At 54.6% G+C, this 15,507-nt stretch overlaps 1 protein-coding gene across 1 annotated transcript in view; it reads left to right on the plus strand.

Annotated features, from left to right (window-relative positions):
* Position 1: 1 nt before the first annotated feature.
* The window catches only part of Prr12 (proline rich 12), a 30,074-nt gene continuing 14,568 nt past the window's right edge, over positions 2 to 15,507 (plus strand). The window contains exons 1-6 of the mRNA XM_008845076.2: positions 2 to 87; positions 1,601 to 1,713; positions 2,523 to 2,684; positions 2,770 to 5,846; positions 6,440 to 7,106; positions 8,324 to 8,754. Of these exons, the coding sequence (XP_008843298.1) occupies positions 2 to 87; positions 1,601 to 1,713; positions 2,523 to 2,684; positions 2,770 to 5,846; positions 6,440 to 7,106; positions 8,324 to 8,754 (4,536 nt within the window). The remainder of the gene's footprint in view (positions 88 to 1,600; positions 1,714 to 2,522; positions 2,685 to 2,769; positions 5,847 to 6,439; positions 7,107 to 8,323; positions 8,755 to 15,507) is intronic.

Consider the following 15,507-nt stretch of genomic DNA (forward strand, 5'->3'; position numbering starts at 1 on the left):
CATGGACAGGAACTACCCCAGCGCCGGCTTCGGGGACCCGCTCGGCGCCGGGGCGGGATGGAGTTACGAGAGGTCAGCGAAAGCTAGGTAAGGAGCTGAGGGGAGGGGGGTTCTGGAGATGCAGGTCCAGGGACTTGGGGGGCTTGGGGGGCTCTCCAGCTTGGCCTGGGCCCGGGGCCCGCTTCGGTGACGCGTGCATTGCAAACTCCCCCTCCGGCTTTTGCAAGGGAGCGGCCTGCTGGGGGTTAGTAACGCCGCCGCCGCCGCCGCCGCCGCCGCCCCAGTTTGCAAATTGCAAACTCCGCCAAAGCCAGCTCCGGCTTGCAAAAGGGAGAAATGAAGCCAGGCAGGGTGCAAAAACAATTTCCGACCGGGAAGGCCTTGGAAAGATGGGAAGGATTGACGAAGCCAGGCCTGGACTCTTCCCCCCCACACCCCCCCATCCTTGGATTCCCGGCTTGCTGACCCCTCCCCCTTGGCGTCCCTGGCTCTGCTCTTGCAAAGGTGGGCAGACAGGAGGATTAGCTCTTGGAACTGGGGGGGCGCACACCCCCCCGTCAGGTCCTATTGTTCCGGGACTGCGCGAGGCTGGGCCACTTGGGCCCTCCTCCCTCCAAGAAATTCCGCGCGCAGAGTGGGCATCGGGCCCCGCCCCCTTTTAAAACTAGGGTTCTGTGTGTTTGGTCGGGGGGCGCCCTGGCATTTGGGACACGCCTCCTTTTGCTCCCCCCGACCCCCAAAGCTGGGAATCCTAGTTGATGGAGTGGTGTTTTGCCCTCCAGTCTCGGGCCACGCATGGGGCCCTCGCATGGGTAGAGTGGGAGCTATTCCCCGAGTGTGTTTGTGTGTCAGCGTGGGCCCTGTGCATGCGTGTCTGGCCGCGTGTTCTGCTGTGAACCTGCCTTCTGCTTGCACTTGAATCGGTTGTGTGTCCTCTTCACCTGTCGTCCCTTCCATCCCAGCCCCGTTTCCCCAGAGTGTTCAGATTTTTCTCTAGACCTTTCCTTCCCCACGGGTGCATCGAATCCACGTTTGTACACACACACACCTGGCTTGGCCTGGGCCCATGCACTTGAACCTCAGCCCCTGGGTATTCATGTTGGTACTTGCCCCTGGGGCTTTCCTATGGTCCTAACCCCTCCCCACTACCTCCCCCTGCCATTTGGGGCACAAGCTGCCTCCTGCTTCCTCCTTTGTTCAGGGTCTCTACTATTCCAGCGAAGGATGGGGGTGTCCATGTGCCTCTCCAGAGTTTGCCCTTTGGGTCTGGGACAGGGCAGGGCTCCATAGGAGGACCACGCCTTTCATATGTGTTCTTGTGGACGCATCTCTTGACTTCCTTCCTCCTGTGTGCCTTGTGTGCCTGTGTTTGCAAACGTGAGACTCTGCAGTGCTCAGGAATAGGATCATTTCTGTGCCTATTTCATTGGACACCTTGATTCCCTGGTGTTAGCCCCAGGTTCCTCCAGTCAAGTGGGAGGGTCCCTCCAAGTCCCCAGGGATGTCCTCACCATCATCATCACCACCACCACCATCACCATCACCCTACTCAGAGCATCGCTGGAGAGAGTTTACTGACATCTCTCCCCTTGCCCCCCAGCTTGGTCTACGGCAGCTCCCGGACCTCGCACCCAGAAACCGACATCTTGCACCGCCAGGCCTACGCGGCCCCCCACCCGCTGCAGAGCTATGCCACCAACCACCACCCGGCAGGTACGGCCCCTATCCCGCCCGTCTTGGCCTGGCCCGCCCTCGGAGTCCTCGGATTGGATGCCGAAAGTTCCGCCCCTCCTAATTGGTCATGCCCTGGGTCGCGGCCCTCCTTTTTGCTGCCTCTGCTCTGATTGGCTGCCTGTGAGGTGGCTGCTTTCCACCCTGGATTTGTCCAGCCTGGCTGTGGCCCGCCCCGTTTCTTTCCTATTGGCTGCTAATCGTTGGTCCCCAAATCCCACCTTCTCTTCCAGGCTTTTCCGCCTCTCTCCAGGCCACAGGCTATTTCCTGCGGGTTTTCCCTGTCCTCCCCTAGCACCTTCGCTCCTTTTTTTTTCTTACAGTAACCTTATCTGCTACCTTGGCCTTGCCGCCCACGCATCTGATTGGGTCCCTTCCCTTTGCGCTTTTACATCCAGTACCCTATCTTCTCCATCTTCTACCCCTTTTGACTTTTTGCGGGTGCTTCTGTGGTGCTGGGAATGGAACCCAGGGCCTCACACATGCTAGGCAAGTGTTCTACCACCCCATCCTCCTCTCCCTTCTTCCTTCCTTTATTTAATTCTGGGTCTCAAGATGCTCGGTTTGTCCTTGAATCTCTGATCTTCCTGCCTCAGTCTTTTGAGTGCTGGAGCAGCAAGGCCCACTTTTCTTTATGACCCTGAGATTCTCTGTTCCCTCCAGCCCTTTCTTGGAATCTATTTGGTTTTCTGCACTCCCTTCCTCTCTTAACCCTGCCCTTATCACTCCCTCCACCCCCTCCCACCCCCGCCCCCAAACTTTGCTGACTCTGTCCTCTTGTCCCTGGTCAGGCCTCTCTGGACTTTTCGACACTGGCCTCCACCACGCGGGCTCAGCAGGGCCCGACGCCTCCGTCATGAACCTCATCTCCGCCCTGGAGTCCCGGGGCCCCCAGCCTGGCCCCTCTGCTTCCTCTCTCCTCTCCCAGTTCCGCAGTCCTTCCTGGCAAACAGGTAAGCCCAGTGCTAGGCCCCAGAGGGCTGGGGAGGGACTCGTTTGGGGTCCATTCTGACCTACGGTCTTCTCCATCATCCCCAGCCATGCACACACCAGGTCCCACGGAGCTCTTCATCTCTGGCGCCCTCCCCGGTTCCAGCACCTTTCCGTCTTCCTCTGCCCTGTCCGCCTACCAGCACCCGGCTTCCTTCGGCAGCCGCCCCTTCCCGGTGCCCTCATCCCTCAGTCTCCAAGATCCCCCCTTCAGCCCTCCTGCTAATGGGCTCCTTTCCCCCCACGATGTGCTCCATCTGAAGCCCTCGCAGGCACCTGCAGTACCCTCCTCGTTGGGGTTTGAGCGCCTGGCAGGGGGTGGTGTCCTGGGGCCCGCTGGCCTTGGCCCTGCTCAGACCCCTCCTTACCGTCCTGGTCCCCCAGATCCACCCCCGCCTCCCCGCCACCTCCCGACTCAGTTCAATCTGCTGGCCTCCTCTTCTGCTGCTGCGGCCGCTGCAGAGCCTTCCTCCCCTCAGCTCTACAACTTCTCGGGTGCCGCCCCAGGTCCGCCACCCGAGCGGGCCCTGCCCCGACAGGACACGGTCATCAAACACTACCAGCGGCCAGCCAGTGCCCAGCCCCCACCGCCCCCCCCACCTGCCCATACCCTGCAGCACTATCTAAGCTGTGGAGGCAGCTACCCCTCCATGGGCCACCGGGCTAGCTTGGCTTGCAGCCCTCTGGGTGGTGGGGAACCCTCTCCAGGTGCTGGAGAACCTAGCAAGGCTGGACCCAGCGGAGCCACAGCTGGGGCAGCTGGCCGGGCCACGGGCCCAGAGACAGCTGGAGGAGGTGGGGCTGGGGGGGGTGGTGGATACCGCCCCATCATCCAGTCTCCTGGTTACAAGACCAGCAAGGGCGGTTATGGACCAGCTGCAGGGGGTGGTACCAGACCCCCACCACCTCGCTCTACTGCCACGCCCAAGTGTCAGAGCCTGGGTGGGCCAGCGGCAGCTTATGCCGCTGGAAAAGCCTCTGGGGCTGGAGGGGCTGGGGGCCAGGCATATTCCCCTGGTCAGCCCCAAGGGCTGCTGGGACCTCAGGCCTATGGGCAGGGGTTTGGAGGGGGTCAAGCACAGGACTTAAGCAAAGGCCCTAGCTATTCCGGGGGTCCCCCACAACCCCCCAGCGGCCCCCCACCTCCTGGCCTGTCCACTTGTCAGAGTTACTCTCCAGACCAGCTCCAAGGGCAGCTCTATGGGGTACAAGGTGAACCTTACCCAGGGCCAGCTGCCCATTCCCAGGGGCTTCCCACAGCCAGCCCCTCCCTCAGCTACAGCACTGGGCATTCCCCGGCACTCTCTGGCCACGGAGGTGGCTGGGGACCCAGTTCCCTGGGAGGAGGTGGGGAGGCTAGCCCATCTCATATCATCCGTCCGCTCCAGTCACCACCTGCTACTGGTCGCCCTCCTGGCGTTGGCTCTCCTGGCGCCCCTGGCAAATACTTAAGCTCAGTCTTAGCTTCAGCTCCATTCCTGGCACCCCCCGGAGCGGGCAGCTATGCAGCTGGAGCAGGTGGCTATAAGGGAAAAGGAGATGGCTCGGACCTACTGGCCGGCCCTGGTGCAGCTACCTCTGAGCGCACGGAAGATGAGGAGTTCCTGATTCAGCACCTGCTGCAGGCACCCAGCCCACCTCGGACCTCAGGGGCAGACGGCTTGGTGGGCGAGGATGGGCCGACCGATGCCTCCAAGGGACTTGGAGGTAGTGGCGGGGCTGGAGGACCACCAGGTACACCGTATGAGTTGGCCAAGGAAGACCCCCAAAGGTACCACCTGCAGAGTGTCATCCGGACCAGTGCCAGCCTGGATGAGGGTGCCACAGCCGCGCTGGAACTGGGCCTGGGGAGGGTAAAGGAGAAGAAGAAAGGGCCGGAGCGGGGTGGTGAGACCCCCGAGGGTCTTGCTACCTCGGTTGTCCACTATGGAGCAGGTGCCAAGGAATTGGGCGCTTTCTTACAGAAGAGCCCCCCACCACCCCCACCCCCCATGCCCCTGCAACTTGAGGCCCACCTTCGCAGCCATGGCCTGGAGCCCTCAGCCCCAAGTCCTCGCCTAAGACCTGAGGAGAGCCTGGAGCCTCCCGGGGCCATGCAAGAACTACTTGGGGCTCTGGAGCCATTGCCACCAGGGCCTGGGGACACTGGTGTGGGCCCGCCTAACTCAGATGGCAAGGATCCCACTGGTGCCTACCGGAGCCCCAGCCCACAAGGGACCAAGGCACCACGGTTCGTGCCTCTCACATCAATCTGCTTCCCTGACTCCTTGCTCCAGGATGAGGAGCGGAGCTTCTTTCCCACCATGGAGGAGATGTTTGGTGGGGGTGCAGCCGATGACTATGGCAAGGCTGGGCAGACTGAAGATGACGGAGACCCTAAGACAGGTGCCGGCCCACCTCCGGGTCCCCCTGCTTATGATCCCTATGGGCCCTACTGTGCAGGCCGGGCATCTGGAGCTGGACCAGAGACTCCAGGTCTGGGTCTGGACCCCAGCAAACCCCCCGAGCTTCCCTCCACGGTCAACGCAGAGCCACTGGGCCTGATCCAGAGTGGGCCACACCAGGCAGCACCACCGCCTCCACCACCTCCACCGCCACCTGTTTCTGAACCCAAGGGTGGCCTCACCTCACCTATCTTCTGCTCAACCAAGCCAAAGAAGCTGTTAAAGACATCCTCCTTCCACCTGCTCCGGCGCCGAGACCCCCCCTTCCAGACACCCAAGAAGCTGTACGCCCAGGAGTATGAGTTTGAGGCCGATGAGGACAAAGCAGACGTTCCCGCAGACATCCGTCTAAACCCCCGGCGCCTGCCCGATCTGGTGTCCAGCTGCCGGTCCCGGCCGGCCCTCTCTCCGCTGGGTGATATAGACTTCTGTCCGCCCAACCCTGGTCCAGATGGCCCTCGGCGTCGTGGCCGAAAGCCCACTAAGGCAAAGCGCGATGGTCCTCCCCGGCCTCGGGGGAGGCCACGGATTCGTCCACTGGAGGGTCCAGCCACCTCAGGGCCAGCCTCAGCCTCGATGACCACAGATGGGGCCAAGAAACCTCGGGGCCGGGGTCGGGGCCGAGGCAGGAAACCTGAGGAAATGGGAGGCACCCGGTTGGAGCCCCTAAAGCCACTTAAGGTGAGGGGGACTGGCTCAGGGTGAGGTTGGCCTGGGATGTCTTAGAAAACATGGAAAGGAAAAGGGAAAAGTGCCAGGCTCCAGGCATCAGGGCTGCGGCTACATCATTAAGAAGCACGAGGGTTTCACACTGAGATGGAATTCTGGAGTCTCTGTGAGATAGAGGATTTTAGCCTGTAGTTCATGAGGGGACAGTGTGAGGACCCGGAACCTGGAACTCTGTATGTAGACCAGGCTAGCCTCAAATGTTGCACCTGGAAGGATGGGCTGGACTGTCAGCTGCTGTGTGCCTGAGTCCTGCTGGAGTGGGGACCGCTAGCTTAGCATCCTGGCTCTTAAAAAAGTATCAGTAGGGTTGAAATCCAGGACTCCACAGGCTGAGTGCAGGGATCTGGGCTTAGTCTTAAGTGAGGTGGGGTATAGGGCCCCTGAATGTGAGGGATGAGATTGGGTCTGGACTCCTTGGTTGGAGGGAGGAGACTGGGGGAGGCTGAGGTCTGCAGCACTGGATCTGAGGGAGGAGGGTGGGTCTGAAGGAGGCAGGCTGGGGTCTGGAGTCCTGGACCCTGAATCCCTACTGCCCTCTTGTCTAGATCAAGTTGTCTGTGCCCAAGGCTGGTGAGGGCCTAGGAGCTCCGTCCAATGACGCCATCTCCGGCACTGATCACAACAGCCTGGATTCCAGCCTTACCCGGGAGAAGATGGAGGCAAAGATCAAGGAGGTGGAGGAGAAGCAGCCAGAGATGAAGTCGGGCTTTATGGCCTCCTTTCTGGACTTCCTAAAGTCGGGCAAGCGGCACCCACCACTCTACCAAGCTGGCCTGACACCCCCACTCAGCCCGCCTAAGAGTGCGCCAGCATCAGTGCCCACCCGAGGCCTGCAGCCCCCACCGCCTGCTGCTCCCACTGTGCCACATCCCACGCCCTCTGGCCCTTTCGGCTTGGGGGGTGCTCTGGAAGCCGCAGAGAGTGAGGGGCTGGGGCTGGGCTGTCCTTCACCCTGCAAGCGGCTGGATGAGGAGTTGAAACGTAACTTGGAGACGTTACCCTCTTTCTCCTCGGATGAAGAAGATTCCGTGGCCAAGAATCGTGACCTACAAGAAAGCATCTCCTCAGCCATCTCTGCCCTAGATGATCCACCCCTTGCGGGGCCTAAGGACACTTCTACATCTGAGGAGCCACCTTTGGACCCTGAACCTACCGTCCCAGGTCCGCCCCCTCTCCCAAGTCTGCCCAACACCAATAGCAGTGGCACTCCTGGTAAGTTATCAGAAGGAGGTCTGGGCTGGTATGAGAGTTTTTTGAGTCTGTAGACGCTGTTGTACTCTGTTGTACAGATGGACACTGTTAGTGGGTTTCCCAAAATGTAGACAGTATAGCACTTGACAAGGGTTCGTTCCTGACTGAGGGTAAAAAAATGCTTTTTGAGAAAGGAGATTTAAAAAAAAAAAAAAAAAAACTCAGGTGCTCTTGGGCCCTAGAAAGTGCTGGGGACAGGTAATAGGGGTAACAAGATTTTTAGAAACCGCTAGGGGGTATGGGTCTGAGGAGTCAGGAATGAGGCCTATTCCTAAAAAGGCCTGGTAGCTTCTAAGGTTTTTGGTTCATGGGCACATCAAGCTGGATCAGGATTAAAAGAATTCTGGGAACATGGCTCAGTGGTAGAGCCCCTGCCTAGGATCCCCCAGTGAGGGGCTGGGGTGTGGCTCAGTGGTAGAGCCCCTGCCTAGGATCTCCCAGTGAGAGGCTGGGGTGTGGCTCAGCGGTAGACCCCCTGCCTAGAGTCCCCCAGTGAGGGGCTGGGGTGTGGCTCAGGGGTAGAGCCCCTGCCTAGAGTCCCCCAGTGAGGGAGTTGTGTTGTTTGCCTAATGTATAAAGGACCTGGGTTCCATCTAGCCTATAAAAAAGAAGGCAACTGTGGGTGACATGAACAGGCCAGGCACTAGACAACAGGGAGGTAGAGACCAGGAGGGATTTATAAAAGGAGATGAAGATCCCAGGGAGATAATCAGGAATTGGAGTCGGGACATTACAGTGGGCCAGGCATGGTAGGGCGTGCTTTAATCCCAGAACTGAGGAGGCAGAGGTAGGCAGATCTCTGTGAATTTGAGACCAGTCTGGGCTGCATAGTGAGGCCTTGCTTCAAAAAAAGGATGTGGAGTTAAGAGCCAGGCGAAGGCTTTGAGAAATGACTCAGGATTGATGAGGGCCTTGGGGCTATGAGATGGGTTTCAGGAGCTGTGTAGCTGCTGAAGCTATACTGGGGTCTCACAGAGAGATCTAGAGCTGGGCTGAGTGTAGAGACCTCCACAGGAGAACGTTTTTTCTGTTGTCCACCTCTAGTGAGGCCCAAAGACATTTCTATCCCAGAAGGGCCGCTGGGGGCCAAGTGGCAATTGGGGAAATGGGCTTGTGGCTACATGGGGACAAGCCTGGGCTACATGACGAGGACATCTAGACCTCCCTCTCTTCCTCAGAGCCCCCGTTGCTGGAGGAAAAGCCTCCACCCACCCCGCCTCCTGCCCCAACACCTCAGCCTCCTCCTCCTCCACCACCACCACCACCACCACCACCACCACCTCCAGCCCTGCCATCACCTCCTCCACTGGTGACCCCTGTGGCGAGCTCGCCTCCTCCACCGCAGCCACCACCCCCACCAGCACTGCCCTCGCCACCCCCGCCACCACCGGCAGCTGTTGCACCAGCTGCCCCTTCCGAGGAACCCGCTGCCCCATCCCCAGAGGACCCTGAACCCCCAGACGCTCGGCCTCTACACCTGGCCAAGAAGCAGGAGACTGCAGCCGTATGCGGGGAGACAGATGAGGAGGCCGGTGAGAGCGGTGGTGAGGGCATCTTCCGAGAGCGGGACGAATTTGTCATCCGTGCTGAGGACATCCCCTCCCTCAAGGTGAGTCTGACCGAGTGCCCCAAGCCAGTGATGACTGAGCTGAGTGACAGCTGTGTCTGGTTGGGAGGACCATATGCAAAGTGCAAAGTGGCCTACATGGGCTTGCTGGGACACTTCGGGGTCCGTGGTCTCCTCTGGTTGATTACAGTGATTGCTTGAAACACTTACTGTAATGGAAGACACAGGACTCTGGATGGTATAAGTAACCACCTAGGAAGATTGTGGTGTTCATGTCTCTGCCCAGAACACTGTTGTGGGTGCTCAGGGTGCAGTCAGATGCAAAGCAGGAGAAATTCAGTCTTGGGGATTTTCTTTTTCTTCATTCATTCATTCATTCATTATTTATTTATTTATTATTTATTTTTGGTCTTTTTGAGACAGGGTCTCCCTGTAGCCCCAGCTGGCCTGGACTCACTATATAGACCAGGCTGGCCTTGAACTCACAAAGATCCATCTGCCTCTGCCTCCTGAGTGCTGGGATTAAAGGTGTGCACCACCACTCCTGGCCTGTTTATTGTCTTTTTAAGGCAGGGTCTTCCTGTAGCCCCAGCTGGCCTAGAACTCACTATGTAGACCAAGCTGGCCTCCAACTCACAGGTCTGCCTGCCTCTGCCTCCCAAGTGCTGGGATTAAAGGTGTTCACCACCACGCCCAATGTTTATTTATTTGTTTTTAAATATTTTATTTTTATTTTATGTGTATGGGTGTATTGCCTGCAAGTGTGTAAATGCACCTGTGTTGTGCAGTGCCTCGGAGGTCAGAAGGAGGCATCGGATTCCCATGGAACTGGAGTAACAGATGGTTGTTAGCTGCCATGTGGATGCTGGGAATTGAACCCAGGTCCTCTACAAGAGGACCTTAAATATAAGGTTGAGAGCAGCACTAAACTGGGTATAAATGTAATTATTTAGAAGACAGTTTGACAAGTCCATTTAGCAAAACAACAATAGGTTTTCCCCTTTCTTCCCCTCTGGTCGTAGGGCCTTTCAAGCCATGGGCTTTTGGCTAATTTTATAGTACCAGGCATGAATTCCCTCCTGTGAAGCAGGCATCATATCTAATCGGAAAGCGGTTGATTGCCCCTATAACTCATACCACTGTTGCACCAGCAGGCACCTTGCCTGGCATGTCCCTGTTGTAGCATTCAGGACTGGGTAATGCCATATCTTGGGGACTTTCTACCAGAATGGAACAGGCCAGAGAGAAGGTTCTTGTTTACACTGACATTGACCTGACACAGGAACACATATACTGCAGCTGTAACAGCTAGTCTCTTGGGAAATGCTCATGCTGCGTCAGGCTGAGTCTTAAATACTTGATGTAGAGCCAGGCTTGATGGATGCAGGCCTCTTATCCCAGGTCCTCTGAAGGCTGAGGCAGGAGAATCATAAATTCAAGGCATGCCTGGGCTACATGTAGAAGTCTAGCCTGGAAAATGTAGTGAGAGACCCAGTATTTTTTTTTTTTTCCTTTTTGAGACAGGCGCTCCCTGCAGCCTCAGCTGACCTGGAACTCACTATGTAGACTAGGCTGGCCTCCATCTCACAGAGATCTGCCTGCCTCTGCCTCCTGAGTGCTGGGACTACAGGCGTGTGCCACCACGCCCTGAGAGACCCAGTCTTGAAATAAATACAGACAGGGATGGAGTTCAGGCAAGCACCTGCCTCTTGATATACATCTGCCTATCTGCGTCTCATTCTGTATCTCAGGCTGATCTCAAACTTAGAGCAACCCTCCTGCCTCAGCTTCTTGAGCACAGGTATGACAGGTGTGGGATGTGGCTTAGTGGTGGAGCCCCTGCCTAGAATCCCCCAGTGAGGGGCTGGGGTGTGGCTCAGGGGTAGAGCCCCTGTCTAGACTCCCCAGTGAGGGGCTGGGGGTGTGGCTCAGCAGTGGAGCCCCTGCCTAGAGTCCCCCAGTGAGGGTCTGGGGCGTGGCTCAGCGGTAGAACCCCTGCCTAGAATCCCCAGTGAGGGGCTGGGTTGTGGCTCAGTGGTGGAGCCCCTGCCTGGAATCTGCTGTCTTCTGGTCATGGTTGGGGACTCCCATGATGCTTAGCATAGGGTGCTCAGCTGGCTGTGGTCTCTCTGTTGGTGCCTACCGCTGAGCTCTTTGCCCGTCTGTGGCAGGATCACCATTGCTGTTGGTGTTGTCCCATCGTGTTGACCGCCTGCACTTCCTTTCCAGTCCACGTGGACAGTGGGATGAATTTATGATAAAGACAGAAACTGTTCACACATCTTTTGTGAGGTGAACTGAGCAAAGGTTTTGCTTCTCTTGGATGGGGTCTTGTTAGCTCAGGCTGGACTTGACCTGCTCAGCCTCCTGAGTGCTGCAGTTCTAGGCATAACCTAGCATGTTTGCATTCTAAAGTTTGCCTTTATCTATATATTTCTGTGTTTAAAGGACCAGGGACTGGGGCTGATGAGACAGCTTACCAAGTAAAGGCACTTGCTGCCAACCTGACAAACTGAGTTTGATACAGAACCCACGGGACACAACAAGAGAAAGGACTTCTGCAAATTTTCCTCTGATCTCCATACATGCTGTGACTCAGCGCCTGTCCCCGTATAGACACATAGGCTAAACAGCTAAACAAACAATGTTTAAAAATAAGTAATGAGCCAGGCATGGTGGAACTCACCTTTAATCCCAGCGCTTGGGAGACAGAGTCAGGAGAATCTCTGTGAGTTGGAGGCCAGCCTGGTCTACATAGTGAGTTCCAGGACAGCTGGGGCTACATGGAGACCCTGTCTCAAAAAAAAGACCTTTAAAAAAATAAAATAAAATAAAATAAATAAATAAATAATCTCAGTGTGGTGATGCACACCTTTAATTCCAGGACCTGAGAGGCAGAGATGAGACAGGCAGATCTCTGTGAGATCAAGGCCAGCCTGTTCTACATAGCAAGTTTCAGTCTAGCTGGGGCTACAGGGAGACCCTGTCTCAAAAAACTAAAAATAGGGGCTGGAGAGATGGCTCTGGTTAAGAGCACAGACTACTCTTACAGAGGACCTGGGTTCAATTCCCATCACCTACATGGCAGCCATCTGTAACTCCAGTTCCAGGGGATCCAACATCCTGTCCTGACCTCGGTGGGCATTGCACAACACAGGTGCACTCACACACACAGGCAATACACTCATATACATAAAATAAAAATAAAATACTAATTTTAAAAAACCTAAAAATAAATAAATAAATTGATGGAGGGGCTGGAGAGATTGCTCAGTGGTTAAAAGCAGATACTGCTCTTGCAGCAGACCTAGGTTAGGTTCCCAGCACCCACATCATGTGGCTCATAACTGCCTGTAAGTTCAGCAACAGAGGATCCAATGCCTCTGGCAACACAGGCATCATTGTATTCATATACATACACACACAAAGGACACATAAACATAAGTAAAAGTAACAAAAAATTTTTAAGATGGGTGTGGTGGAACACTTAATCCCAGTACTCAGGAGGCAGAAGCAGGCAGATCTCTGTAGTTCCTGGCCAGCCAGGGCTGCATAGTAAGATCCTGTCTTAACAAGAAAGAGTAAGAAAGAAGAAAAGTTAATGGGAACTGGGTATAGTGGTCTGCACCTTTAATCCCAGCACTTGAGAGGCAGACGCAGGTGACTCTCTGAATTCGAGGCCAGCCTGGTCTACATAGGGAGTTCCAGGCCAGCTGGGGCTACAACAGGAAGACCCTGTCTCAGAAAACAAAAACAAAGAAGATGGAGATTGAGCCCATTCCAGGCAGGGCTGCTAAACTGTGTCCCCAACCCTTGTACTTTATTATAATTTGTGTACATGACAAATGTGTGGGCACGCACATGCCACAGCACATGTGTGGCGTTCTGAGGAGAGCTTTGTTGCGTTGGTTTTTTTCCTTCTACCCTTACGTGGGTTTAGGTATTGAACTCACACTTGCACGGCGCCCTCACCACTGCGCTAGCCCCTACTCTTTATTTTGAGGTAGTGTCTCACTGAATTACCCACGCTGCGCTGGACCCCCACTGTGTGTTCCAGGCAGACCTCAAGCTTCGAACACGTGTCCTGTCACTTGTGCTCTGGCTTGGGTGAACAGGTTCCAGGTGGTGCCTTGGCCATCATGCCCTACAGAGAGAGAAGGCCTTGGGAAGGGCCCATCCGCTGACTGGTGCTGTTGGGACAGGAGCCAGGGCCGTCCACCCGACACCACTTTCCAGTTGGTATGGGACAGGAAAGGGGCCAGGCGAGGACTCAGACGCTTAAAATACAACTCAAGTGTGCGCTCTGGCAGGTGGCACAGAGCCCTGAGGCCACACTTCTTGTTGGTGTTAGTGTCCTGGAGGCGAGTCAGGCTCCCGGATACCAGATCAGGACCAGATCTGGGCTGGTGTCTCTTCATCCCAAGTCTGTTTCCTCAGCTGAGCTGATCCCATTCGTAATGGAATGTGGAGGGGCCTCAGGTGACGTGGTCTAGCCTGGTCAACAGTAGGCAGCATGCAGAAGGTGCCGGGAATGTTGGATCTGCTGCTCATGATGCTGATACTGGGCTGGATTTTACTACAGAAACTGGCAAATGTTCTGTAAAAGGCAGATGATAGTTCAGGCTGTTCCATGATTAGGTTTGATGTGTATGTGTGTGTGTGTGTGTGTGTGTGTGTGTGTGTGTGGTTGTGTGGTGTGTTTTTTTTAAGTGTTAACTGTTTTTACAATCCTTTCTTTTTTTAAAATTTTAAAAAATTATTATTTTTATGTGTATGAGTACTGCCTGCATGTATGTGAGTGCATCCATGTTGTGCAATGCTGCAGAGGTCAGAAGAGGGCTTCCGATTCCCCTGGAATTGGAGTTAAGGATGGTTTGTAGCCACCATGTGAGTGCTGGGAATCAAACCAGGGTCCTCCTCAAGAGCAGTCAGTGCTCTTAACTGCTGAGCCATCTCTCTAGCCCTGTCTCTTTTTCTTTTTTGAGACAGGTCTTACTATATAGCCGATTGTCCTAGAACTTGCTGTGTTAGAACAGGCTGGCTTACAATGATCTTCTGCCTCTGCTTCTCAAGTGCTGAGATTAAAGTCTTCGCCACCAAGCCCAGCCATGTTTTTATAAACCTTCACATTACAGAGCTGGGAGGCTGGAGATGTGGTTCAGCAGGCGGTGTGCTTGTCTAGGATGTGTGAGGTCCTGGGTTCCATCCCCAGCACTCCAGCACTCAGGAGGTAGAAGCAGGAGATCAGGAGTTCAAGGTCACCCTCAGCTACATAGCAAATTCCAAACTGAGATACATGAGACCCTATCTCAAAAGCAAACAGGCTGGAGAGATGACTCAGTGGTTAAGAGCACTGGCTTCTCTTGCAGAAGATCTGGGTTCCCAGCACCACATGGCAACTAACACTATCCTTAACTAGAGTTTGAGGAGATCCAACACTGTCTTCTGGCCTCCACAGACTTTGTATGACATAGGTCCACTTACATACATGCAAGCAAAACACTCGTACACAAACAAATAATAGTTCAGAAAAGGAGATAGTTTTAGGAAAGGACAACTTCTAGGGCAGCATCAAGGCTGTCACATCCCTAGACAAATGTAATTTCTTACTATGTGCAAAATATAGATCCTTATATTTATAGACAAGTATCCCAGTCACCTGAATAGAAGTCAATTCGATGGGAAGACAGCAGCAGACATAGCTGGCTGTGGTGATGCACACCTGTTGTCCCAGCACTTGGGGAGCAGAGCGGGGGGAATCAGAGTCCAGTGTCACCCTCACCTACATATAGTCTCAAACCAAAACAGTGGCTCAGCATAAGAAAGAAAATATTTAAAACAGGCCGGGCGTGGTGGCGCACGCCTTTAATCCCAGCACTTGGGAGGCAGAGGCAGGCGGATCTCTGTGAGTTGGAGGCCAGCCTGGTCTACATGACAAGTTCCAGGCCAGCTAGGGCTACAGGGAGACCCTGTCTCAAAAAGACCAAAAATAAATAAATAAAAAAAATAAATAAATAAGAAATAAAAATAAAATCTTTTAAAAAAAAGTTAGGGCCAGTGAACTGGAAACTTGAAAACCTTGATCCATGGGACCCTCACTAGGGATCCTAGGCAGGGGCTCTACCACTGAGCCACACCCCAGCCCTTCACTGGGGGATTCTAGGGAGGGGTTCCACTGCTGAGGTATAACCCCAGTTTAGGTATATGATTTCTAAACTTTCTAATACCCACATGTATAAAAAATAAAGGTGAAATTAGAAATCTTAATGTATTTCATTTAACTCAGCTATCTAAAGGATTTCAGTGTATATAATCAATATAGGAACAACCAGTGGTATTTTCATATAAAGAAATGAAGTATTGCTGGGCATGGTGGCGCACGCCTGTAGTCCCAGCACTTGGGAGGCAGAGGCAGGCGGATCTCTGTGAGTTCAGTGCCAGCCCGGTCTACATAGTGAGTTCCAGGACAGCAGGGGCTACAGGGAGACCCTGTCTCAAAAAGACAAAAAAAGAAGTATTAAGATGTTTTAAATTTATACACTATATCTTCTAACTCCCTTGTAACACTACATTTGTATGAGATGCTGGTTAACCTAGCTGCATTCAAATGTTGAAAGGTTTCATGCAGGACGTGTTCCCCAGTTGGATGGTGTACTGGCTACTTTAGTCTCTGTAAGAGGAGAGAGATAATACAACTCTCAGTTCTTGGGAGGATATGCAGGATATGGGGGTGAGGGGAACAGAGCAGAGGAAACAAACAGCCTGTTCAAAGGCCCTGTGGTGAGAAGAGGTGTG

The sequence above is a fragment of the Nannospalax galili genome, unplaced genomic scaffold (assembly GCF_000622305.1).
Source record: "Nannospalax galili isolate Female #2095 unplaced genomic scaffold, S.galili_v1.0 scaffold960, whole genome shotgun sequence".
Taxonomy (NCBI): Eukaryota; Metazoa; Chordata; class Mammalia; order Rodentia; family Spalacidae; genus Nannospalax; species Nannospalax galili.